This window comes from Bombus impatiens, unplaced genomic scaffold (assembly GCF_000188095.3).
Source record: "Bombus impatiens unplaced genomic scaffold, BIMP_2.2 scf_0010, whole genome shotgun sequence".
NCBI classification, from domain to species: Eukaryota; Metazoa; Arthropoda; class Insecta; order Hymenoptera; family Apidae; genus Bombus; species Bombus impatiens.
Genome location: NT_176429.1, coordinates 905,467 through 932,174, shown reverse-complemented (window position 1 = coordinate 932,174; position 26,708 = coordinate 905,467). Strand labels below are relative to the sequence as shown.

The 26,708-nt window shown below is 37.3% G+C and overlaps 1 protein-coding gene across 1 annotated transcript in view; it reads right to left on the bottom strand.

The window, feature by feature from the left end:
• Positions 1-26,708, bottom strand: part of LOC105680549 (connectin) — a 359,117-nt gene that overhangs the window by 123,511 nt on the left and 208,898 nt on the right. Inside the window, exons 5-6 of the mRNA XM_033321860.1 lie at positions 13,363-13,931; positions 8,035-8,528 (exon numbers count right to left, since the gene is read on the bottom strand). Of these exons, the coding sequence (XP_033177751.1) occupies positions 8,035-8,528; positions 13,363-13,907 (1,039 nt within the window). The 5' untranslated portion in view covers positions 13,908-13,931. The remainder of the gene's footprint in view (positions 1-8,034; positions 8,529-13,362; positions 13,932-26,708) is intronic.

Here is a 26,708-nt window from a genome sequence, read left to right as displayed (position 1 = left end):
GTTACAGATATGTTTTAACACCGTAAGCATAATTAACAACTTTTTTAATTAAATATATTCCCATTCCTAACTTTCTTTAACCATTCCACGTATAATAATAACTTTCCCATTTTTTTTTTCTCAAAATAATACGATTTTCCAAGCTCTAAAAGAAATCCTTCAAAATTAAGATTTATAAATTTCCATTATTCAAGCAGCAAAGTCGAGTTCTTTATGACACGATATTTTGCAATACTTATTAATAGATAAAATTTACAACGGTAATTATTCTGCTTTCTCGACGGTAGTTCTATAATTTAAGGAAAGTCGTTCAACCTGCACGTGTACACGCGTAAATACCTCGCGGTGGATGCAATATCGCGCGACTTTAAGGAACAATATCGGGGTTAAATATTGAAGCATCTGTGTGCCACCTGTGGCGCACATATTCAAGTACGTATTTCCTATAATCGGTTGCTTCACCTGCCCGATATCCAATGCTGGAGAATAGCGTTCGCGATAAGTTGCCTGGAGAATCGTGAAATTTATGCGTGCAAATTCGAAGGTCGCGGAACAGCAAGGCGTTGAGAGAATAAAAATGGTTCTCCAAAAATGTGTTCTAACGACGTCTAATGGAACACGATGGAAATAATACTTCAGATATTATAATAAAGAAACTATTATCGGGCAATCTTAAATCATCTATTCCGGTTTCATCGCTCCATAAAAGATTCTTTATTGGACTCTTTTATCCTCTGTTTTATCAGTATATTCGATACATTTAAGCTGCCTCTCTTAATCGAACTGCGATGTATCCTTTTTCAATATGTTCGATAGATTCAAGAATTTAATATTTCATGTACATGAACTTTTAGGAAAGGGTATTTGCTCTTTTTATAGTCTTATCGATTCTTAAATTTCCTTGGTAACCTCGAATTGATGTTCGATTATTTGATAAAAGCAAGAAGACGAAGTTTATTAAATTTTTGCATAATACAGTTCCGAGAAAATAGCGGTCTACCCACAGTCATACATCCTCAATACCATCTAACCGAATTGTGTGGCAATTAAATTAAAATACGTCTGTTAATACGTCGATCACGCGCCTGTTAAAGAATAAGGCAAAGAAATAACTGTTTGGAATGTAAATTCATCTATCGAGGAATCGTCCTATTGAGGGGAAGGAAAATAAACGCGAGCCATCGAACGAGAAGACGAGGATATAGAACTCGATGAAATCGATGTGCTGACATCGGTCTCGTTATCGAACTTTTCTTCGATATCTGACCGAATGTTCCGCTCGAGTATCTCTCATCGGACGTGTGTATGCCACCTAATGCGATCGAGCGTGTTTGGCGAACGAATTTATAAATTGACAGGTATAAGCTTCGTCGAACGAACGAGAGAACGAAGAAAAATAAAATCGCGCGCGAAAGGGAGAAATCGAGTTACATATTATATCGATCGCTAGAACTGTAATCCTCTGTGGAAGATTCATGAAATCGAATTGCGTTTTAAGCATAATGGCGGTTTAGTACTGACTAATAGCGTCCGATCGATCATTTTGAGGTTAATCGATCGGTTGCTATTAATCGGATATAGTTTGAAGTTATGGTTGATTTAATTGATACTAATATCCGCATTTCGTTGGCCATTGCGTACACTTGTGGCTCAGATAATTATTAATGCCACCGAAGTTTATTGGATTCGACGTTGGCAGTTTTTAAGCCTCCAAAGCGAAATTTCAATCGACGCGAATTTTCTTTTAATATTACGCGCCGTAATAAAATACTAAAATAACATTGAAATATTTCATTTCAATTGGTTCACTTTATACACTGTATAGCGGTTCTCGATTCTTTTTGCTTCAATCTCGGCTGAATTTCGATCAGGAAAAAGATTTTTAACGTTTTAGGAGAATCTTTACATTTTCTTGAAATTCATTAAGAAATTTGTTAACGATAGTACGACTTTGTAATTTAGAAAAAATATTCTGCGGTGAACAGCGATTCGATGTCGCATAGAAGTTGTGTTCGCTTCTCTTTAAGTGTAAATTTAATCGAACGATTCGCTGCACTCTGTGGGTTTGGGTTAGCTGAATTTTGTATTTAACGTCAGCGAAAATCTATCCGTCGTTCGTTGATCTTCTGCGCAAAATAACACGAATGTCAGAGTATGCTGCATTGTAATGAAATTAAAATCGATGTTATATAATAGAACGAATTATCTCAACTATGCCACGAAAATAAACAAATTCGATATATTGCAAGGTATCCAAGTGAAATCGGGGCATGAATTATTAATGAATCATTTTATCTACGTGGCATATACTGTACTGGTTCTTGAATACAATTTAAACCACCACCGCGTTAAATAACGATTTTACATTTATCTTAGATTACCTGAAATTTTCCTAGTCATGCTCGTTAAATTCTTCGTTAAGTACTTTTCGATTCCTTAAATTTACAAATTTACCAATTTCTACCTTAAATATTTGAGAATAAACATACATATGTCTAAATAATTCCCAACAAATAACCACTAATGGAATGTAAAAATAATGTATATTGGATCATGCATATATAATGTAATTATAAAAGCTTTCTATTCTAAATATACTTTTGTGGACCACTGTATCTATGTATATACCTTCTGTGGAATTTATATATAAAGGCGCACACTTCTATTAATTCGTAATCGAAACACGACGACGCGAATAGCGAAGTACAGAGATAGCCTTTTTAATAGAATCCACTGCAGGTTCGTTCGAATTTAATGCGCCATGTATATTTGATGACTCTATATCAGCGGGAATCCGCTTCAAACGTGATTCATTCGTAAATGGAACGTGATTTGCAGTGGTGATATGAGGAGGTGCGCTTTAAAGTCGAAATTCTCAGATCACTTTCTAATTTATTTTATGAAACGACGATGATCATTAAGCTCCGCAACTCGATTCTAACATTCACGGGTGTAAATTTTGCAAAATTGACTGGCTAGACGGCTGTTTCGCAACATATTTATAACGTACTCATTATATCTTTAGGAACAATGAAATCGTAATTGGAATTTCTAAAACGTTCCATTAATTTTTCGTTGAAGAATCGATCGAGAGATTTCGAATATATGAGTTATCTGAGATATCGATATCTGCAAGTTTTAATAAATTAGAGAACTTTATATGAATTTTATATCCGTGCATGATAATTATTTTAAATTAGATAATAATATATGTTTGTTACCGGCTGTCCAATAAACTGAACGAACCCTTGAAAACTTTCGATCGAATCGTCTCTCCTTTTTTATATATATTTCCCTCTACATTCTATCTTTTTTATATTTTTCCAAATACAGCTTGAAAAAAAATGTGCATCTAAGAAGCGTGAAAAATTAATTTTTTCATTTTTCCTAAAAGATATTGAAAAAGTGTTTTAAATCATACTTCTATTAAATATATGATATTTGGAAGAAATTATTAAGATCTGAAGCTATTGATTAAGGATTAATTAAGCTATTAATTATGTATGTGAAGATATGACATTGCATATGTGCATTACCAATGTAATAATAATATCTAATAATTTTATTATATAAGGAAGAAGATTTTATCCGCGTGTAATAACGTTCGATTCAATTCTCCCTGTTAATATTAATTAATGATCACTACATTGCCGAAATTAGACGAGGCGAGTTAATATTAAAGCCGTTTAATTCAATATACGTTTCCGGTGTACTGCTTCAGCGAAATGATCATCCTTAATTGAATTCGCTGTTCAAACATTGATTAAAAGTATTATCATTATCATCGAGGTATTTCGTTTGGCAATATAATACCAAAATTATCATTGTTACTTTCGACTCCATTCGTTTCATAATCGTTTTATCGGCTCGTAAAGTCCGTGCTCTTTAAAATTGCATGCAAGCGATATTGAAAAGTCACACGTTTCGTCTGTTATCCGATTTTAAAATTAGATTGATAATAACCAGAATGTTGCTTTAAATATTTGGAAAATTGGGTGAAAAATACATCTATTATTCTGTGTTAACACAAAGAATCTTTGGCTTCGAATTATTTCGATATTTATTATTAATCACAGACTTGAAACGCGTTAGTATAAACGAAGATCACTTTCTATATTTTACAGGAGAACAACCGTAAAATTCGATACGCTGTTAACTAGCATCATTGTTTTTTATTTGTTGCACATTTTTAACGATTAAGTATATGCTTTTTTATTCACCTATCGCTGAATATTATCAAAATATTGGTTGCCACGACATTCGTATTCCATTGGTATCGTACAAAACTTCTTGGGTTTACTGCCCGTTTTAAAAGGGTAAAACATTTTTGCACATAACAGGCCATTCATCTTTCCCACAAATTGCAAGTCATATAAATCCATTAAAGACGAAACAATGAAGTAACAGATAAAAATGTAACATTACTAAGAGACGGAATAACTGAAATCGCGAACTCGACGAATCTAAACATCGTCCCAAATCGTGTCATATGTCTTTCCAGACGTTGTACAGATAAAACCGGAAGCATAACCAAATAAAGAATTTCCACGATTATAGATTCGTTAATTGGAACATTACAAATAAAAAATACTCGAACGTTCTACCAAGTGTCATCATGAATATGCAAGTTCTATCAGGAAGTTCTTGCCTTCCTTAGAAACTTCGTTCTGAAAATCGTCTCGTTTTACCTCTTCCTTCCTATCCCCAAACCTTACGGTACCCGCATTCGAAGCTGTCAAGTGCTAGAGGGTCGACGACCCACTGTCTGACGTTCATCGGTTCTCTTATTAAAGTTATGCTTTTCGAAATTTCTTGCCGCGAAATCGTCGTCCTGGACAGGATTTGCCAGGAAGTTGGTCAGCTTTTCGGCCTGTCTCGTCCAATTCAATTAACTCGTTCGGTACGAAAGCAAGTTTTGCAGCCCCGTAAAACGTTTTGACACTTGAAACTCCCCTGGCCTGCTTGTAGTTCGAACATGTATTTTGGCTATTTCTGGGGATACCAAAAGAAGTAGACGGATGTTTTTCAAAGCTCGATATATCGTAGAATATCACAGTGTATCCTAGAATTTCATGCGTTTCGAGGATTCTCTATCAGTTTTTCATGATTAGAATTTTCGTGATATTTCTTTCGATATTTTTTTTACAGAAAAATATTGAATTTCCGTGAAGTTTAGAGTCCCATCACTTCGGCGAATGTTCGTCGCTGGATACACATTCGATGTTTTTACAACCGTCAATAATAGAGGAATCAATTATTTATATCGTTGAATTCTCGCAGATGAGATGGATGAAGTTTTAGATGTACAGTTTTGTCGAAGATACGTAATATTAATCAAAATATGACGTATCAAACTTGCTATATCTCGATCACGGTAAAGTGATGTTGGTTACAATTGTACGAAAGAATCTTCGAGTGCTCGTTATCAACAACTTTTTGGTCCATCTTTCTTAATGTTTCGACATTTTAAATATTTGTATCAACGACACGTTGTCTGTTCTCCCAACTTGGTTCACATAACTTTTCAGAAAGTCGTATTTAATGGCAAATTACCATAAGAACGTGTGACGTCTACTAGACGAGATTCCAAAAGCTGAAGAATAACCGTGATGCAACTGATACAGTTGGTGCAGTGAGGCTAGTGGTTTTGAGAAGACAACATTTTCGGAACTGTACGAGTCTTATCGTTAGTGTTGAGCGATTGAAGGCAGACCACAGTTATCGTTGCGCTTCTCAAAAGACAGACAATGGTCGGAGGCGGCCTTTTTGCCGCTCTATGGTAATTTCAGGATGGATAGAACGCGCTGCGAGAGACAGACCAACCTCTGCGATATCGGAAACTGCACGCCGCTTGGAAATATTTTGCCAGGGATTATTTACATTTCAAACTAGAGGGGCCGGCTCCGATGGGAAATAATCCTTTTTTTTTTTGTTTTTGTTTTTTTTTCATCTTTTTATCGTTCGTCAGGCCACGAGATGAAGGATTGCGGAGGTATTTCATTGAGATTTGATCGCGATGCACGTGCGCCTACGACGAGTCGATGGAAACTTGTAGGTTTTGTTCCATGTACACGTCTGTTCGTGACTATCAGAACATCTAGAGAAAAACGAGGTAAACCTGACAAATTATTAAACCTCGTTTGAAATATTAGCCTGTAAAGGTCCCGTACGTGTCTTTTACAGCAGAACAATTTAAAAATCCATTTTACCCATCAACTTTATATTACGGCAATTTCTCTCGTTTTATTTGATCGTAGAATTAATCGTGTGTATTTTGAAAGGAAATTGGACAATCAACAAAAATGGATTTCTCGCACGAAATTCTTCGTGCGAAATCCTGATTAATGTAGGATGTTCGATTCGAAAATAGGAGATCAAAGAAAATTGCGATTGTGGTTCCACAATAATCAACGATTGATAAACTATGACGTTTTGTGCAAGGACAACAGGAATCCTGATACTTATGAATAGGTTTGTATCGTGCATGAACGTTTTATCTCGTTTCCTCGCGAGATTTTCGAAGAAGAATTTTCCTTCGGTAAAGAAACTTCCTTCTACTTACCTTTTACTTTTTTTCTTATATTTTGTTTAGTTTGAACATGCCGTAATTGCAACGGAATTAATCATACATGATTTACTCGCGGAGATTTTTTCTTTTTCGTGAGCCGCACAAATTTACCTAAGTGAAACTCGAGTAAATCTAAATTTACGAAAGCGAAGCGAAACTCATTAGAACTCCTCCTAAACTTGCCTCCCATTAACCCCACGATTACCAAGATGAAACACACGACATATATTTACTAAAATAGTCTCGAATCTTTCTTAATTAGAGAACAGATAACGAACCAACCGAATACTTCGATTGTAACCACACACGAATATATTTTCAGCAAATATTTCATAGAAATACGCGGGGTATTGTAAGGACAATAGAAACTGATCAAATTCTGACAAGACATATGTACATTTACGTTATAAGCAGTTGAGAAATATTTGTAAAAATGTATAAAAAAATTCTTAACATTTTCTGGTTGCTTTTTTAAAATAACAGCCCGTTTTAAAGCAAATTAATCATTCGGTAATTAATCATACAGCATAATATTATCGAGATCAAAATAAACAGCACGTATTTCACGCGAATTGTGAAAACAAAATGCTTCTGCATACTTGTGAGCGATGTAGAATGAAGTAAAAACTAAAAAGAGAAATGAAAGCAATTGTCGAGAATCCGGAAGAAGGCATAATTTTGCGACATATTCACTGATAAATCGGCCAGTAAAATAGCAGATAATCGTTAAAATGGGGAAGGTACCGTGGCATGGGGGTTGCAACCCTCGAGTGGTCAGAAAATTGGCACGCATCGCTCGTTTAACCATGAAAATTAAAGATTTCCAGGCACGATAACATCGTATCCCGATCGCTCGGCTAAAGGGCAATTGCCGGGCGCGTAAGTCGACCGAAGAGATTTCAGATATTCGCGTGGGATATCCCTTAACGACGGCCATTATAGGATCGTTAGAAAATTATCTATTAAGCGTCAACGAGAAGAAAGTTGCAGCGTTTTCATCAACCAATTACGAACGATGAATCTCAATTTCCTGACCGGCGATTTTATAGGTGTATTAGGTGTTAAGTATTCGACCTGGAGGGTCTCCATAAAATTGTTACGGGCTTTTCGTCAGAGTTCCGCTGAGAGTTGAATTTTTGCCGATCGTAAAATTGCGGTCACCAAAGTCGATCGCCATTCCGTAATCTCCGCTTCTCGTTATTTTTATGGAATTTCTATCCTGGATTATTCTAGTTCAGAATTTTTATACCTTCTTCGTGACGTTCAGCAATTTCGGTTTTCTAATCGAGTATGTAATTGACACGCTTTACAGGATTATTGCTCGAGCTCGTAGATGTCGGGCAAATTATTCCAAACTTATAGTTTATTAAAACGTCGTTCACTATTCTTTATATTTAGTCAACGAATCAACAGGAATGTCAAAATCGGACAACTTTCTAAAAATGTAGAACGAAACTGTCACTCACCGCTCAGGTAGAATTGGCTGCTGCTGTTGTATAAATTCGTCACGATTGGCTTGATATTATCGAAGGTCAAGGTCTTCAGCGAATTATCCCTCAAGTCCAGCACGTACACTCCCGGTGCACCGGCCAGGAAATCCGGTTCCAGGGTGACCAACTTGTTTTCACTGAGCTTCAACTTCTTCAAATTCCTCATTCCGTCCAACGCCTTCTCCGAAATATACTCAATCTCATTCTGATCGAGGTCCAGCTGTCTTAACGAGGGCATCTCGATGAAAGTTCTATCGCCAATCATGGCGATCAAATTGTTACGCATGTCGAGCTTCAGCAGACTTCTCAAACCGTGGAAACTATCCGCGGTGATGACTTTGATCTGATTGTCGACCAGCTGCAGTTCTTCCAAAGTAGTCAGATGCTTGAACGCCTTGTCGTGCAACGTGCTGATGTTGTTCCCGTTCAGGGAGAGTATCTTTAGCGATGGTAGATTGACGAACGTGTCTCTGGAAATTGAACGAGCAGAATTAACAACTTCCTAAAATAATCAATCCAAAACGTCCTAAATAATCAATTCGTTTCTATGCAAATTACCCGAACGGGTAATTTCAACATTTTGACTGGGACTGGAATGAAGCAGTCATCGTATCGCTAGGCTTAAACGAAGATGGCAAGACGAGCTGCGAGAATGATGGAAGAGACAGAGTTTCCAGGAAAAAGTTGCACGAGGAGGATGCTTTATGACCGTGTTAATGGCGCCGCGCAACACGAATGACATACTTGGTGTATCGAATCGATGTCGGAGCTTCGACGTTGATAGGGACGCGCTCCTTAAGGAGCAGTTGTTTTGTTTCAAGAAGGATGAGGTTGCTGACTTTTGACGGTTGTGTTTTGAAGTTGCTGCTGTGGTTCGGTTCGAATGATTTCGAGTTGTCTTTTTGCGAGGAACTCGGAACTTTTGGAAAAAGATGACGCGTGATTCGCATTGGATTAAACGCAGTAAATACGTAGTGTTACGTAGAGTAAAAAATGGAATTGGATATGTTTATATTTCAATGTTTAATATTTTTTATTTTTAACTATATGGCAATTCGGAGAATCGATGTGATAGAAGTGCCAAGGGAAATAACAGGAGAAAGAATTCTGTAAAATAGTAGGGCAAGTGGTAGAGGAGATACAATAGCGAATACTGTTCCAGATACTGGATAGAATAAAGCAGAAAGCATTTTTCAAAGCTTATAAGTTTCAGAAAGAATATTACACGGAAGAATAATCTATTTCTTGAAATAACGACTTCAGAATAGTGATTGTATTTATTCATAAATAAGGTATATGAATCATGAAGTATGTTCATCATTATTTACATCATAAAGTATGTTCTTACGAAGTTTCATAGATAGATAAAAGAAGTGAATCACGTTGAAATTTTGTACGGACACGTCGCGATTTTTAAAATATTTGTCAATAAGAACTACGAGGCTTTTTATAGAAATATATAAATTGTATCTTTAACGGGAGTGATATTGAACGTAAAGAAAGAATATACGTAATGCTCCTACAGGAATATAAATCTATTACTACAGCTATTCGGTCCATATCTTTCCTTGAAGCAGCCGTAAAGTCACGAATGCTTCGTGTATCGGCACATAAAACGCGATCCTCATTATTAAGCATCTCGTAAACTATTACGTATAGAACCAACTCGATACGGGTCAAACGTCTCCATTCTACAAAATTCGCTCGATAAATATACAGTAAAATCGTAGAAATTTTTCAGTCGTTCCTTCAAAAATAAAAATATAATCACATAGTAATTTCCAATTCCTATCTTGCCTCACATCGATCCTGAGAAAATTTAAAACGTACAGATTATTTACTTCTACGCTTTTCATCAGCCTATAACATTCAAGTAGATTTACATAAATTTGTCGCTCCCCTTTATATATAAAAATACGATCACTAATTTATCTCAGGCCAATCTTAAGAAGGCTGAAAAGTAATCTGAAATCAATTTAAAACACGTCACTCGCCGCGAGATAAAAAATCAATCAACCTAAGTACTTCTAAAACACTCTCGAAACACTTCCAACGATTAATCCTACCCTTCGATCAATTAAACCCGCATATTCTCCGCTTCGGCACCTTTCAACCCTTCGGAATATTCTCGAGAAATCTACACAGAGGCAGGATACTCCCCCATCGAGCAATCTTTTGTCGTCTATCCGCGTTTACCCTAAGCGACCGCGTTTAGACGAAAGTCGAGCGATCGAGATTCCCCGCCTTATTGTCCGCGTTTCTATCGCGTGACTGCATTCATATCGAGCGTCAACGATTATTTATGATGTTACAGGGCGCGGCGCGATGCAGAGATTGCGAGTACTCGCGCGATCACGCGCGCGACACCCTCAGACTTTTCGTCGATAACGAGCCGCCAGTTGCAACTTTCGACGCCTGATAATGCGTTCGGTATGCACCCCAAGTCGCGTTTTGCACGCCAGATAGGAAATCATAATGCATATACCGTTACGAATGCTGGCAACGTTGTTCGCTTTCTAGATTTCTCATTCGTTTAATCAGAATCTTGAAAGTACGACAAGTATGACAATATATGGACTTTGAACATCGAATTAAGACTACGCTTGTTTAATTACAGCGTGTATACGCGCAAACTTTATCAGATAAATGGAAAATCGTCGTTGGTTGTCCAAACATTACAATTTCATTTATTCAAATAATTATTTAGAATGTAATTAAAAAGCATACTTTTTCCAATTACAGTACGTTCTGTACACACACACACACACATACGATGTATCACGTAAATTGTCGTTGGTTGTTCGAATATAGCGATTTAATTAATTGAACTAGTAATTACTGTAATTTGTTATATCGTAAAATATGTTCGAAAGATTCGATTACTTTGACAATAAAGTTAGGTTGGTAGATTTGAGTAGAATCTGTTTCTAGCGTATTACCCGGTACGTACAAACAGAATTTTGTTTTGCTTTCACATCAGTCATATTTGCGTTCCATTAATTTCATCGGCGAGCTAAACTTGGATTGTTTGATTCAATTGTTTATTAACGACTTCGATAAGTTTGCTCTGATCGCGTTAATGTGGCTGGTACACACGAATGGAGCTGTGTTAACCGGTTAACCGGTTAACTGTGTTTTATCGATTAACTCTTAATTGCCAGGTGCACTTTATAAACTCTGTTCACTTTGTCGTGTAAATGTAATTGATCAATTCGCGTAGTACACATTGCTCGACTTAATCTCTGTTATTAACTTGTCATTAAGTTATTTCATTAAAAACAACTTTAACTTTAGTCGAAAGCTACGAGTATCGCGAGTACAATTTTTATCTTGTGCTTACACACAAACAAGAGAAAATGCAGTGAAGAAGACTGAAGCGTGTAAGTGACACAGGTCAAGGTTTAGTCAGACATTGTGTTCCTATATTCTAATAAATATTCTATTTGAAGCTTTGTTCATGAACTAATCACATGTATTTTATTTTATCAATTTATATCATTTCAAATAATACCTAGTATAATTTGTTCAAATTTATCAAAGAATATATTGCCTGCTAATATCTATGCTAATATCTGCTATATTATCTTTCATAACTTAATGTATTTAATTAATGGACACTGAAAATACCTCTAGCGTGGAATTACGCGTTCTATGTTATAAAATATATCGTATAAAATTTATCTATAAATTAAACGAACAAAAAGTAAAAGAAGACGAAACACATATTTAATGACTCGTTCTTTGTCACTTTTAATGTATCGTTGTGGAATTAAATACTTCATAATTCTTCGTCGCTTCCATCATTCTTTAACATTTTATCATACAGCCCCCAAGGGATCAACAAGATAATAATTTAATCCAACAAACTATCACAATCTTCTATCCGTTCACGACAATCAACTATTTTGCTCGGTTACTCATTTTTACCCCATCAATTACCACGGGAAAGACAGACTATTACAGATGTACATGTATCGCTTTGCTCCATCTTTGTAAAGCATTTTGATAGAAAGAAAATATTAGATTATAATTAGATTATGAATACTCTATAAAAATATTTGAAAAATAAAGCAAAGACTTTGTACGAATGAATAAATTGTCGCATATATGAAAGACGTAAGTAACGATGAAAATTACATTAAAAATTGATGAACAGAATATTCCTTAGGACAAGAACTCAGGCTAGTGGAGTATTTCGATCGACCCAGTAACGAACACCTAACGAATCTCTCGAAAATAAAGTTTCATAACTTTACTAATGAATAACTAATCAAATTATTCTTAAATCTTTCTGAACGCACATTTAATCATGTACATGATGTACATTTAATCACAGGTTATATGTAGTCAGTAATGGCCTAATCGACAATTAATGAAGCGAACACATCGCGTACTGCGTATTTCGAGACATTCTAACGCGAGGAGTCGATTCGATTTGCTAGAGGAGTTCTCTGATTCTCCGAAACGCGAATTCTCCGCGCATCGCGAAATTCCACGACAATTTATGCAGTCGGCTCGTAAAACGCTCCCTTCGAGGAAGACATTTTCACTTTACTCGAGCTCAGACTCCGTAATAGAGCGTAATTGAACGAATCAGCCGGAATTACAAAGGGTGAGGAAAGGGGATATTCGAACATCATCGAACGACGTTTATGTGTGGTAAATTGCAACCAGCGATTCTTGTTTAACCAATTCAGGTAACTGTTTAACTAACAGCGGAGCAACCTCGAATTATTAAAGTTATTTCAATTATAGTAACTTTTACTATTTATCACAAAAATATTTTTGCCAATGTGAACTTTGATAATCGTCTAAGCCGGAATTATTGAAATTATTTCTTATTAAGTAATATTTGAGTACTATAGGTTATCGGTAGACTCTGAATTCTTATGCATTTATGGAAGATTCAAAGGGGATTTAGATAGAAAAATGCAGAGAATAATGCCGCTGATATGCAAAAATATATAAAATATCCAAAGTATAGTATCTCTTGTAATATTTTGTAAGCGAAACAGATGCTTGTCTAGTGTCTACTATTTCAGTTGTATTCGTAAAGATATGAATTGCAAGATAAAGTAGTCTAATTGTCGGTGCTTTCTCGAATAAAAAAAAGCTGATCTCGAATTACTAAGAATTACTACGAATTACTAGCCATTTATCTACGATAACTTGGATCATTTATCAAAGATATTTTCTCAAATATAAAACTATAAAAATTGTTTCTCAATGACCGTCATTCTAAAAAAATTCTAAAAAAAAGAAGGAATTTAAAACAGAGCTTAACAAAATAAAGAACGATCCTACCTATTGATCTCGGTGATCCGGTTCGAGTTCAAAAAGATCGCCGTTAGATTCTTCAAGTTCTCAAACGCGTGCGTCCTCAGCGTCGAAATGGAATTCGTGCTCAAATCGATTTCTGTGATCGTAGGAAGGTTCGAGAACGCGGATTCCTTCAGCTCCTCGATGCTGGCATCTTGGAACGTGATCTTCTGCAAGTTCTTCAGCTGTCTCAGCAGTTGAACCGGTATGTATTCCAATCCGTTTGGCGTTCGAACCACGAACTTTAGCTTCTGTAAGTAGATCTGCGAGGTGAAGTAATTCCACGTTGGATCGTTAATGCTGAACGGGCTCAACACGACGCAAGTGGCTTCCGTGGCGTTTCTAATGGTATTGTTATCGCAGTAACAGTACATAGGAGCCTGTATGCCTTCGATCGCGCAGATGTTCACTTCTTTCGTCTCTTTGGCGACCTTCTTCTTGCCCCGTGATCTCGTCGAGGCTGACAGGCTCGAAGGAAACATCGAGGTCAGAAACAGCAGCTGAAGAAAGATCCAGGATAATTGTTTCATCTTGATCGTCGATTTACAACGAATCTGCAAGCAGAGGAGTTACGTGTTGGAAATTGTTTCTGGTTATGATCGATCAATTACGTATGGGTTATCGATAGAGATACGAAGGTTGTGCCGCTGGCATATTAGCGATAATAGAATTATTAAGCGCTGATGAAATATACAGCGGAAGATACATGGGATGCTTTGTGTTGTCGTTGGACACGGTACACATCGCGCTTTCGGATTAATTACTGCGGATATCGGCGATTGGATTCTGTAAATGGAACGGCGTAAAATGTAGATTCTAGAAATTTGATAGTGCGATTAATCGATTATTGTATTGTAATAGAGTAATCTATGATTGGATCGTTCGTCGGTACGATTTTTATAACAACGACGAACTGCAATTTCGATCAAATTCGGAAACTTTGTGAATGGAAAAAAAAGTATGTAACTTTCTGCGGCTCGTTTTATCATTGTTGTACGTTTATTATATTATCCTTTTAGTAACCATCTATCATAAAATTATCGAATCACCAAAAGCCTCCACGTAAATTTCTTCCATTCTCGTATGACGATTCATCCTATTCCTTCGTACCTTCCTCGAACTACGCGTTATCGCTTTAACAGTGAACGCGATCATGCTTCATCGGCCCAGAAAGATCTAGTCGAGAGCCAACGAAACAAAGGCGGAATAGGTTAGGACCGTAGAAAGTGGAAAGAAAAAAGTACAGAAAGGTGGAAGAAGGCTGGGCGCTCGGGGGTGTAAAGGCCGTGAAAAAGGTAAACGAAGGGGAACAGGAAGAGGGAAAGGAAGGCGAGTTCACGGCCGTGTGGACATGTGTGAGAGAACCTTTCACTTGTCGACGCCACGCTTTTTTCTTTCCACTTTCTCCATCGCAAAACGAAGACGACCCAAAAAGGACAGCGGCTCGCGAGAAACTCTTTGAAAAATTATCATTCCGAGCGGAACGCTCGCATAATACCGCGTTTCGTTTGTCTTTATTTTTCAAACTGGCGTCCGTCGACGTCCGGCGTCGCCTCGGCTCGCAAGCCGCTCCCGCGTGGGTGTATTCTCGCGGTCATCTTCGCTTCACGAGCGTGAAAAATGCTCGCAAGTTCTTTTTCCGTGTCTGGACTCTGTCTTCTGTCTCATCCTTTGACCACCACGTGTTCTTGTTCTGTACAGGATGTTTCAAAGTGGCGGCATCAAACCGATGGATATACACCGTGCTTCTTATTAGGTTGTCCAAAAAGTTGCTTACGTTTTGCAAGGAAATAATAGACGCACAATGTTGTTTCTTTTATATTAGTTTATTGAATTATACGCGAACGTAATAATAGAAATATAACGAAATGGACCATAGCTAATTCAATAAAATAATATAAAACGGAAATTGCTGTTCGTCTATTTGCGCCTTATGAAACGAAAGAAACTTTTCGACACGACATGAATATCTTCAAACACGAATATTGGCAAATGAAATTATCAAAGCACTTTGATCCACGAGTGATCGAGTCTTTGGGTAATCTAATAATAAGTATCTTGATCGACGAATAATCGAGTAAATATAGCCACGTGTTTTAATATACAAACGTTTGAAAATTCATTCTAGTCATTTATTTGCTAGTTTCAAGCTCTAGTTCCTCTTTTTGATCAAACGATGCATCCTAACAGAGAAATAAAAAAGCGTATAATAATGGAAAAATAATAAACTCTGCCCGTTTTTCAGACCAGCAGGAAATTTGTTGGCTCGTAAGGTGTATCGAATATATCGCCTGGGTCAAGCACGGTCGACTTACTGCATCGCGTTTTTATCCACGCCCGTTTTTTTTTTTATTATTCCCGCGACAACGCGGAAAGGGGCGAAGCTCCCACTTGCTCAGCCTCTGTTTGCACCCATCTATTTTATAATTGAAAATTCACGTTGAATACCTGTGGCTCGGTCGCATCCCGCGTGGCGCGAAAATAAAAACATTAACCGCTATGTCGCCATACGTTACACAAGACGGTCCATTAAACAGAATCGTTAAGCCGAGTCTGGTCTCTTTTTCCCAACTGAGTTTGCGTGCACGAAAAAAGGCGACGCTGTTGCACGTTTCCGTCCTCGCGATTACCATTTTACACAGCGTATAAATAATAACGCGTTTAAAAACGCTGCTTCGCGTACAACGAACGATCTCTGCGTTTCATTTCAACCCTTGCATTATGCTTTTTATAGTGTGCCAACCGGCTAACTGGACACGTGGCGCACGTTCAAAGCGTTTATGCCAACCAACTATTCATAAACGTCTGAGGATTCAGAGAATACGTATTTTCGTGTCGTGGCTCGCTGTAGGGAAAGGAATAAATCAGCTGGATGAAAATCGAGCGATCACGAAACCTGTACGGGACCTTTAATTTTTGATCGTGCAATCAACCACCGGCTATCGATTTCACGCACACGCTCGTTCTTGCGAGTACTCCAATTAACACGCGACGCACCAACAATACGGTAGATGGTCGGTTTTTGATTGAACGCTCGAGTTTCCCGAATTAAGCTCGATTCAAACTCGGTACGGTCAAATCGCATCAAGACAGACATCGGTCAAGAGATTTTCATTTGGATCGACCGAATTGCTTACTACGAATGCTCTCACTGGATCACGCGTAAGCGATTTTTGTGTATAAGATTTCTAGATGAATTTAGCTCCGGAATACTATAATCAGGTACTGTGGTTGAAGCTCGATGGTTGTAGGTAATCTGCAGATATTATTTTCAAAATACTGAACCGAATTTCACCAAGATATTATAACGAGTATACCGTATTTTGGATGTTTTCTACATTTTTGCAAATTATATGCATTCTATGTATTTCGTAGCTTTAAATTTCCCATACACGTATAACAATCCGCAGTCCATTCAAAAATAACGTGTCTGGTAAGCATTCTCATAACATATCGTTTATGTAACCTGTTATTTTTATCTTTCCTACTTACATAAGATATTGTACACGTATATCGTATCGTATTTTTATTCGCGTGTAAAATTCTCCTCGAACTTCAATTTTCTATCGTACTAAAGATAGACAATAAATAAAATGCTATCGATATCAATCGATTTCAAGGAATCCGTGTTACAGACCAATATAGCGATGAGCAAGAAACTCGGGACGAAAAAGTCGAATCGAATACAGTCAACAAGCTTCTCCGATATAAGATCGGAGAATCTTTCTGACCGATTAACCTCCGCAACGACTCCCCTAACATAGTTTCGAGGGACACAATTTAAGGATGGAAACTGGTTGCTTCGCCAGCACTTAGGCAAGAAGCGAGAGACCCAGGATTTATCGTCGGCATTACGCGAGAATCTAGGAAAGAGAACGGAGAGGAGACAAGCTCGAAGCAGACGTAGGCGGAGCCCAGCTTTCGAGGTCTTCGAAACAAGGAAAATCCCTCTCTTCCCTTCGCTAACCTCTAACCAGGATACCAATGGAAATCGCAATTGTGCAGACAGCGTGATGCATGAGGGACACTTTCGACATTTTGTTTACGTTATACCGCGTCTTGGTACTGCATTCTCTGTGCTTCATTGAACCGTTGACACTTGAGAGGAGACGATCAATTTTATATCGATTTAGGGTTCTCAGACGTTCCAACTTAAGCGTGCAGAGTAAAATAATGCTATATAAGGTAATATTAAAACCTGTTTGGACCTATGAAATCCAACTATGGGGAAGAGCAAGTAATTTCAACATAGAAATTTTTCAACGATTCCAATCGAAAACTAAGATCCTTGATAGATGCACCTTGGTATGTTACCAACGAAACGATACATCGCGACCTCAAGATAGCCACAGTCAAAGAAGAAATATGCAAATTCAGTAACAGATATAACATAGGAGTTAACAACCACCAAAACCCGCTAGTTACTCGATTACTTGACACGTCGAATCAGATCCGCAGGCTAAAAAGACATTACCCTTTAGACTTAAGCACTACATTCAATAAGAACCAAACACACGATAAATAAACAGAAAAATTTACTTATAATTCTCAACGAGAATTGAGTGTAAAATTCCTCCAAATAAAAAAAGAGATTTAGGGTTCAATTTCCCATTGTAGAATCGTCATGATCAACTCTGTTTTTTTCTAGCAATACTTGATATTATCTTGATATTATCTTGATATTATCAGCAGAATACATAATGACTTCCCTGTAATCAAGTCATTGCCCTGCATGACGTTTATCGTGTCTTCTGTATGGCTCAATTGCTCTCATTGTATGATTCATTGGAATGGAACGCCTACCTGGAACGGAATCTTGTAATATTTTTCATAATCTTATATTCTTTTGAGAAAGAACAAAGGGAAGATAGAATTTTGTAAACAGAAAATAAAGAATATCATAGTATAATTATATAACACAGGTACATCACATAATTTTGTAATGTAAGTATAATACAATTCTATATGGAATGTGAATGTTCTTCCTCGATCGTTTCTATGTCTGTCGTTCTCGAAATTTTCCAAAAATATTCGATACGTATAATCCTAATTATAGTGACGATATAAATAAGAAATACGACTCAGGAAGAAGAAAATCGATTTCACAATGAAATAAATATAGTTGTGGATAATATTATAAAGGAAAGTAAATATATTTGTATTAACAACATATTAAAAATTCAATATCTCTAGCATCCTTCAGAAAATAAATGCGATATGAATGAAGAATTAAAAATATACAAATGAAAAGTAAAATACGTCATCACCTATTGCTTGCATAGCAAGTACGCTAAAAATAAATTCATCGCTGGTTCGCTAAATAATAAATAAGGGATTATAGATTAATCCCCAAAGCGTTAAAACAATTTGAATATTCACAAACTTCCTAATGAAAATATTCTCGCGAAAACAAGAAGTCACGTTTTAATTTTAATGCAGTTTGGTACTATTTTGTCGAAAAACGACACAGAAATAGACGACAACAACCCTTCTAATTGAACAAATCCATCACATACAACGAGTAAGAGAAAGTAAGAGCGCACGAGTTCTGCTTTAAAACCGCGTTTACCGATCGATCATCGTTTCTCCCTCTTCCTGGCCAACTTTCGAGCATTATACTCTTTATAAATGGCAACGAAGTTAACAAGCGAGCGACAAAATGAAAATCAAGTCGCCGGTTTATAAAACGGGGCCGGACTAACGATCTCTGTCACGATAAATAAATAAATAAATCCCTTTCGACAACGAACAGAGAAAAGTATCTCGGTGGAATTCCTTCATGATGCGCGTTATCATACAATTTAATTTATTAATTCGCCGATTCGCCGTCAGATTTCATGATTTCGAAACCAAAGCCGCGGGAATCTCGCTGGCAATATTCGCCACCTGGAAAATTCCTCGGCTGCCAAAAATTCCACGCTCGAAGATTTCGTGGGTTGCCGTTGAAATCGATTTATGCCCAGAGAGGGATGATCGACTAATCGCAATGCTTTTAAAGTTGCGTGTAATCTCGATACAGAGAGCGAATCGAAGAGCGGCCGGAAATCGGAAGAAATCCATCTTCACCGGCAGCTTCGACGTGTTATCTGATTGGAAATGCTTCGATTCAATAATGTTAATCCTCTAATTCTAATAATTTAAATTGCGATACAATATGGCGAATTTTGTCAATTTCTACTTTCGTTAAAAGACATCTATGAAATATTTGTCGTTTACATTCGACGCAAGAAATATTCGAGTAAACGCTACACGTTTTTAGCTGAAAAAGCTTTACAGTATCCCACTTACAAAATTGAAAAGAAAATCTTTTCGGAAAATCTTCCGTTAAAAGATTTCTTTCACGAGGAGAATAGAAAATTTTCTAAAACTCGTCGTATATTATTCGCCAAATTGGTACAACGAACGTAGGTAACGAGTAGAGTTGGAGATGGTTCAAAGTAAAAGCTATAAAATACCACTGTACGCTTGAAACGGATATACAAAGTTTCCAGTGTAGCTAATAGATCAAGTTGACGTCGAAACATGCTTAATTAGAAGCTACGTCGATGAATGGTACTCCAAAGAAGTTACAATACAAACACGATTGAATGAACAGATCGTTTCGCAAAATTGAAAGTTTAGTTGAAATAAAAGAAAAATTCTACTTGTTATATTACAATCAGGTTGATGTTTTTAAAAGTTAAAGCAACTCTACCTGAAACGTGTACGATTGTAGAGTGGCGTAGACTTTACAGCGAGAAGTCTTATTTATCGCTAGAATCGTAGTTGTATTTCGTTGAAATCGTCGTGAATATCAGGCAAAGGAACAGGTGCAACGAAGATGAAGAACCAAGAAAGCTTACTTTAAAAAGAAGCACGAACGAATGAGAAGATCTCCTAGCAGCTTGTATACGTAAAGGAGTCGAACATTAAATGTAAAAATGTAACAAAATAAGGCAAACTAAACGTAATACCAACGAAAGCAATGGGAATACGAGAACTACATGTAAGAGTATAAAAGGACGCAAAATCGTAGAATACAATACAGAAATTGAAACTACAGTGTAAAAACAACTGTACAGAACTACTGCAAGTTTACACAGAGATGAACGAAAAATCATTGAGAAACAAAAATCGAAACTAAAGCAACAAACATTGAAATATAAAAATGAAAGCTTGCAAAGGACATACCAACCACTCATAGCAATTTCCGAAACAGGAAGGGAAAGAAAAGAGAAATACACAGAGATTTTTACTCAAATATTTCATACGCTATGTAAATGCAGATTTTTCTTTATTTTTCCATTTCTAAATTTCCTATGAATGCATAAAAATCCGCGGTCTAATTATTGGTTATGTACATAAACGAAACCTACTATAAACGAAATTAGAAATACCCGAATATCTGTGAACGACATTTCGTCATCAACTTTAAGTATTATTCTCGTATCAGAGAAAAAGTAACAAATACGAACATGATTCTCAAAGAAAAGAAAGGGGTAAAAGAAAGAAAGAGAACTAGGAAGAAAAGAGAAACATACGAAAAGCTGTACTAAAACAGTTCGTATACTAAACGTGAAAGAAGAACTGAAAGAAGAAGGGAGAAGGGCCCCGCAGCCGGGGCATGTGCCGTCGAAACTTTTAAATGAAATTCCTCGAGAATAACTAGGACGCGTTCATCCCTTTATACCCAACCGTAGAGCGGAAAAGGTGTGTCGACGAGCCTGCGTGTCGATTTGCACACACATTCGCCATCCCATGCAACAGAGGGATTCCTGTTTAGAAAGCGGCAGAGTTCGCGTTTCGCTACCTCGACACGAGGCGAAAACGTCGTCTGTGGAATGTTAAAACGGCATTGGCGGACTAAAATGACGCAAGATAGGGAGGAAACTAGGAGGTATCGAGAGTAAAATGTTCCACTGTATTCCTTAATATTTTTTACCCTTGGACCTGCTGCTGTTCCACGTTTTCTACTGATATTCTCTTATCTGGCCTCGTTTCCGCTTCTAAGGACCACTCTCGCTGACTTCCGTTTCAACGAAGATGCTCGGTGCAGTTCGAATGTTCGAATTCCGACGAGGATCGTATAATTTTATGAAGGGATCGATTTTATGAAGGGGTCTGCGAGTTTATTAGTATTCCAGGTACGTTTCCACCCTGTTCGATAAGACTTTAATGATTCGAAGGGCGATGGCGAATGGAAGGGGATGGTCTTGCTCGCGATTGATTCGTTTTCACGCAAACTTATGAAGATTTCGTGTCCAAGATTTTCAGTTCTTGCGAATGAATCTCTTCGATTATTGTAGTATATGAATACTGCAATAGATACAATGCTGTGCTAATGTCTTTCACATTTACTGTATATACGCAAGAAGAGTAGAAAAATGAAGATGTCACAGCAATTACCAAAGCTATCGACCACCTGGCATCCAGCAATTCCACGGACGAGCTCAACTTCCAGTAACCTCGTTTGCTCGAAATTCATCCACGGAGAATCGAAACCTTCGTAATCTTTCAAGATACTCGGGGGATCTTTAAGTTCGCGGAAACTAGTCACAGAACAGTGCCACGTCTCGGGCCTATAAATCCCCTGTCGCACTATGGAGCGTGCGAAGTCACGCGAATCCTCTGCGGCAATTTCGTCGTCCGCATCTCGGAAACAGATCGATCCAAGCGACGATGAGACGTCTCTAGTCCAATCACGATGGTACCGCGTAAGTCACGCTGTCAACGGTCCCGTTAAGAGATCGATACGTCTTGCCAACTAGTCGTTCCGTCCTCCACGTTGGAAAAACTTGCGCTTATCCGGAAGTCAGGCACGCTCCAAAGGTTGCAACGGAATAGGAAATCGGATGGAGGCAGAGACGGGAGGAATCGCAGGTATTCGACACGGAGCCACGGTCGCAGACGACCCACGATAAGTCTCCTTAATTAGAATCTTATCGGAATAAGCTCCAGACGCGCTTGAATGCCGGCTGTGCCGGAAGTAGCCTCTCGGAGATCGGTGACGAACGAAATGCGATTTCGGTGCTTAATTTGTTAGGAGACGCTGGGTTATTTGTTCGTTGTGCTTTAAAGTGTTCCAGTAATACTAATATTTTAACTTATTCTTGTTTATCATTAAATATACGTCTGCAATAAATATATCATCGTAATATCTGTATACATTTTCAATATGATTTCAAATTTTGTCGATGTAATCACGACGCTGCTGTCTTATTACGATGCTCGTTACACGCTAATGAAATTTCCAAACTTTTCGCTTAACACGCATAATATATACATTCGTAAGTGTTCAGAGACTCGCGTGTACCATTGTACCTTAAACGATCGAAATATACCGGAAGAGTGACATCGAATCTTCAACGAGGCGAGTCGCGTTCCAAAGCATCGATTTAACGCGATCGTGTTTCTCAAACAAAATTTGCATACTCCCTCTGCGCCCCGGCAAAATTTCTGTTTTCCACGAACATTAATCTCTGTACAGTTAGGTGATCGCTATTCAAAATTCTGTTCTACGTAGTTCGTGTTTCAGCGTCGAGCGTGCACTTAAATCGTGAACACCCTGCTGTGAAATTTTCCTAGATGTACGTCGTTTCCCGATCTTTGCCGACCGTGAACGCGTATGTATTTAAACCACCGACCACGATGTTTCTCAAACACGATTTGCATACTCCACTTACGCAAAATATGTATTTCCCAGAGAACGTTAACGTCCCTATAGCAACATTGTCCCGTGAATTTCACCGTAATCTCTACCTTTCACACGAGTACCTGCTTGACACTTGCGGAAACGTTTTTACTCAAAATGGTAATTTTAGTATTTTTGAAAATTGATTTTTCTCTTTTAGAAAGAGAAGTCTCGCTTTTTAAAAATAGGTTCGGAAGATACCTCAAGGAAATGAACATCTGCCCGAGAACGTCGAAGAAAATGATCAAAAGTTTTTCTCTGAGAAAGTTATTAAAACCTAAATTGAATGTTTTTGATTGAAAATTAAAGTTTTGTCTCCTAATTACAACGGATAAAAATAATCACCGGCGCGTTCTTTTCAGCAGAAAATATTTACCCCAAAATACTAAAGCAATTAAATTTTATTTATCGATCGATCCTCCATCTAATTTGTCCATCTAAATGTCTTTATTCTGTGATAAATTTTCAATTTTTTTGGTACAGCGATTTAATCTGATGATATACATGCTTCTAGAAAACTGCTATGGTTTCCTTGCACGAAGTTCTTAATCTTATATTATTCATCAACTTTGTCGCATCGCGATTACAATTTCACTTGAAGCACTGTTTTTTACAGAACCGAAACTCGCATAATAATTTTCCCTTTAACAAGCGTGTATTTCAAAGCTTACATGCTTTGAGATTTTCAATCTTTTAAAAAGTTATTTTATTGTATATGTAGTACCGTGTCACCAGGAAACTCGTATAATGTTCTGTCACAAGGTCTTTATTTTACAGGCTCGAAGCAATGGTACGACATGATTCCCCTTTGAAAAGGGTTTTCCATGTATTTCAATAAAATTTCTATCTTTTAATCTCCATGCAAATACACGTATTTTACAAAGTTACATTCCCCAAAGGGAATTTCCATACTTCGTTCATGGTTACCTCTCTTCGAAGTACATCAGCCTCTTCGTATGTAAATAAAGTAAATCTTACAACGTCAAACAACAAATTTTTGCTAATTTATGCTTTCAATAAAACAGACCTAAATGCTAAATACTCGGGTCGTTAATTTTCAGAGGATAATGTTCTTCAACCAGTAAGCAAAATAATTAAAAAATAGGTCGATACGTAGTCTCTCTTCCTCAAACATTAAATATTTTCACTGTTCTTGACTCTGTTACTGTCCTCGGATGTTTTATGTCCAAATTTCAGTCCTGATTCAATAAGAGACAACGGAAGGGATTTTGAACGTTTTACGAAAAATTTGTATAGAAAATTGAAACGAGAAATTAAACGTATCGATAACCATTCTTTCATATTTTTCCCAAACTATAGACATTAATGGGGAGATGGATGTTTTCAGAATAAATTTTCGTAATAGGTATTTTTATAATAGGCAAACATACCTGTACACACGTGATACGCCAGTAACAAGCATTATAACGTCATATTATTAAGTATTATAATGTATGTTTAATGTACATGTTTCCATGATAGGCATTATCGTGTAATTTTCATAACAGATACTTCCATAATAGGAAGATAGATATTTCTTATCATCCGCTAAAAAGATACTTCCCTCGATCTTAAGAAATTTTTCCATATAAAGTTTAGAAGTAGAAGTTTACGATCTTGGGTCGAACATAAATAACATTCAAGATCAAAATCTCTACTTTTCTAGGAAATGTTAATTTTTGTCAATATGCAAGGAACAGCGATTCCTCGAAAAAAAAAGAGAAAATAAAATTCCTCGAAGTTTGGTTCGCGAACGTATACTTTCGCGTTATTAACTTTAATATGTAGTTTGAAGCATGTGAACCCGCATTTACGGATAAGAACCGATAATCCGGCCGGAAGACGAAGGAACGAGCGTGAAATACGGCGATCCCTTGGCCGACAGTCGTGAAAATTTTCCGGAATACCGAGTCGATCGTTTCCCGGGACAACCGACGAAATTTCCGGATATCGCCTGTGATATTTTCGTCGCTTTTGTTCGTTCTCGCGATCCACTTCGCGCTATGTTTGTTTCCTTTTCTTTCATCTTCTTTTTTTATGGTGAATGGGGGCGGCAGGGGAGGGAGAAATCCGTGGAAATATATTTTTCAAGCGATGATTCGTGTTTTTCGAGAGAAAAGGACTAAAAGTAAAAAGTGCCGCTATATTTGTTGAAACGTTCAAAGTAACACGAAGAGTTCATTACGAAAACCAGGGAACTTTCTCTGCCCCTTGCGATTAGACATCTATTTTCTGGAATTTGTTGTTCTCAGGACAACGGATTTTTTTCGTGAGATTCGAGGTATTAATCGGTTCGTTGATAGTTTGTAATTTCAAAACGATCGATAATAAAGCAAAACGATAAATAATAACATGAAAGGGACGTGTTTAAGAGGACGCTACAGCGCGATAAAATAAAATATCCTGGTAGTTTTAACATCAATGAGCAATACCTTCGAGGAAGGGTGAAATAACTTCAGAATAGAAGAAATATTTTAACGAGATTTGAAACTTCGGTATATCAGTGATTAAAATATGGTTGGCTGGCTGTGTGATAGCCTCGAACGAATGTCAACTCTCGAACTGAAGCAGGGAATATTTTTCAAAGGGTACACAGGTGCTAAAACTTTCATATAGATACTAATTGCGAACATTAATATTTGAAAATGAACATAATATTAATACGTACGATATAGTTATTATATTATATGGAATGGATCGTTCGCAGTGAAAGAAGAAAGATCAACCTCGAGGGATTAGAACCATATGCTTAATTCAATCTGCACATGTAAACATCAACCAAGAAGCGAAAATAATACACATTGATATAAAACAAATATAGAGAATTTCACGATAGATTGAAACATTAAATATAATTTTAAGTAGGTTTTCAAATTTGCAAATATTAAATAGATTTTTGCTTGTCGGTTTCTTCTAAATTCTAGATGCCACTGATCTCTAACTATCTAAAATTAATCACTCGCGATTTCTCGAATCTCGAAACAGATCGTTCTAGCTGCTGTATCGATTTAAAAATAATAACAACGACGAAGTTGAGAGTTTCTTTCAAGCGACGCGTGGTTCCACGAACATCGGAAAACTTGCCCAGACAAAACCAGATATCTTTCCCTTTTTATGTATCTCGCCGACCAAGTTCCCAGCGTAAAGTAGTGCGACGTATCGTACGATTATTCCTCGACTTTGCTTCCTCTTGCGACGCTGCAACCCTCGAACAAGCCCATCGACCGTATGCATCTCGACCAGAGCAAGAAAATGATCCTGCTTCGTTAATTATAGATGCACCTCGGTCAATGCATCGAGCGTGTGCACACGCCACAAGAGGCTGCGTGCGATTATCGAGATTTCAGAAGTGGCTCGAGGGGATCTTGTTGCGGTAAAGTCTGCCGTGAGTTTTGTGGAGCTGGCGTTTTCTGATTTATTAAAGAGATGCTCGATCATTTGTTCATTTTACGTCCCATTATCTTCGTTCTTGTTTTATTTCTCTTTCGTAGAATTTTCTTGTTTACGTCGAAAGTTTCTCCGTGATCATTATCGAGAGTAACTGAGATTTTACGCTCGTACTACACGAAATTTTCTCTTAGTTTAGAAAGATGTCTTTGAACGTAGAATTTCTTCTTTTAAGAATGCAAGCTTCCCGAATTAAAAATGTACAGTATCTCTG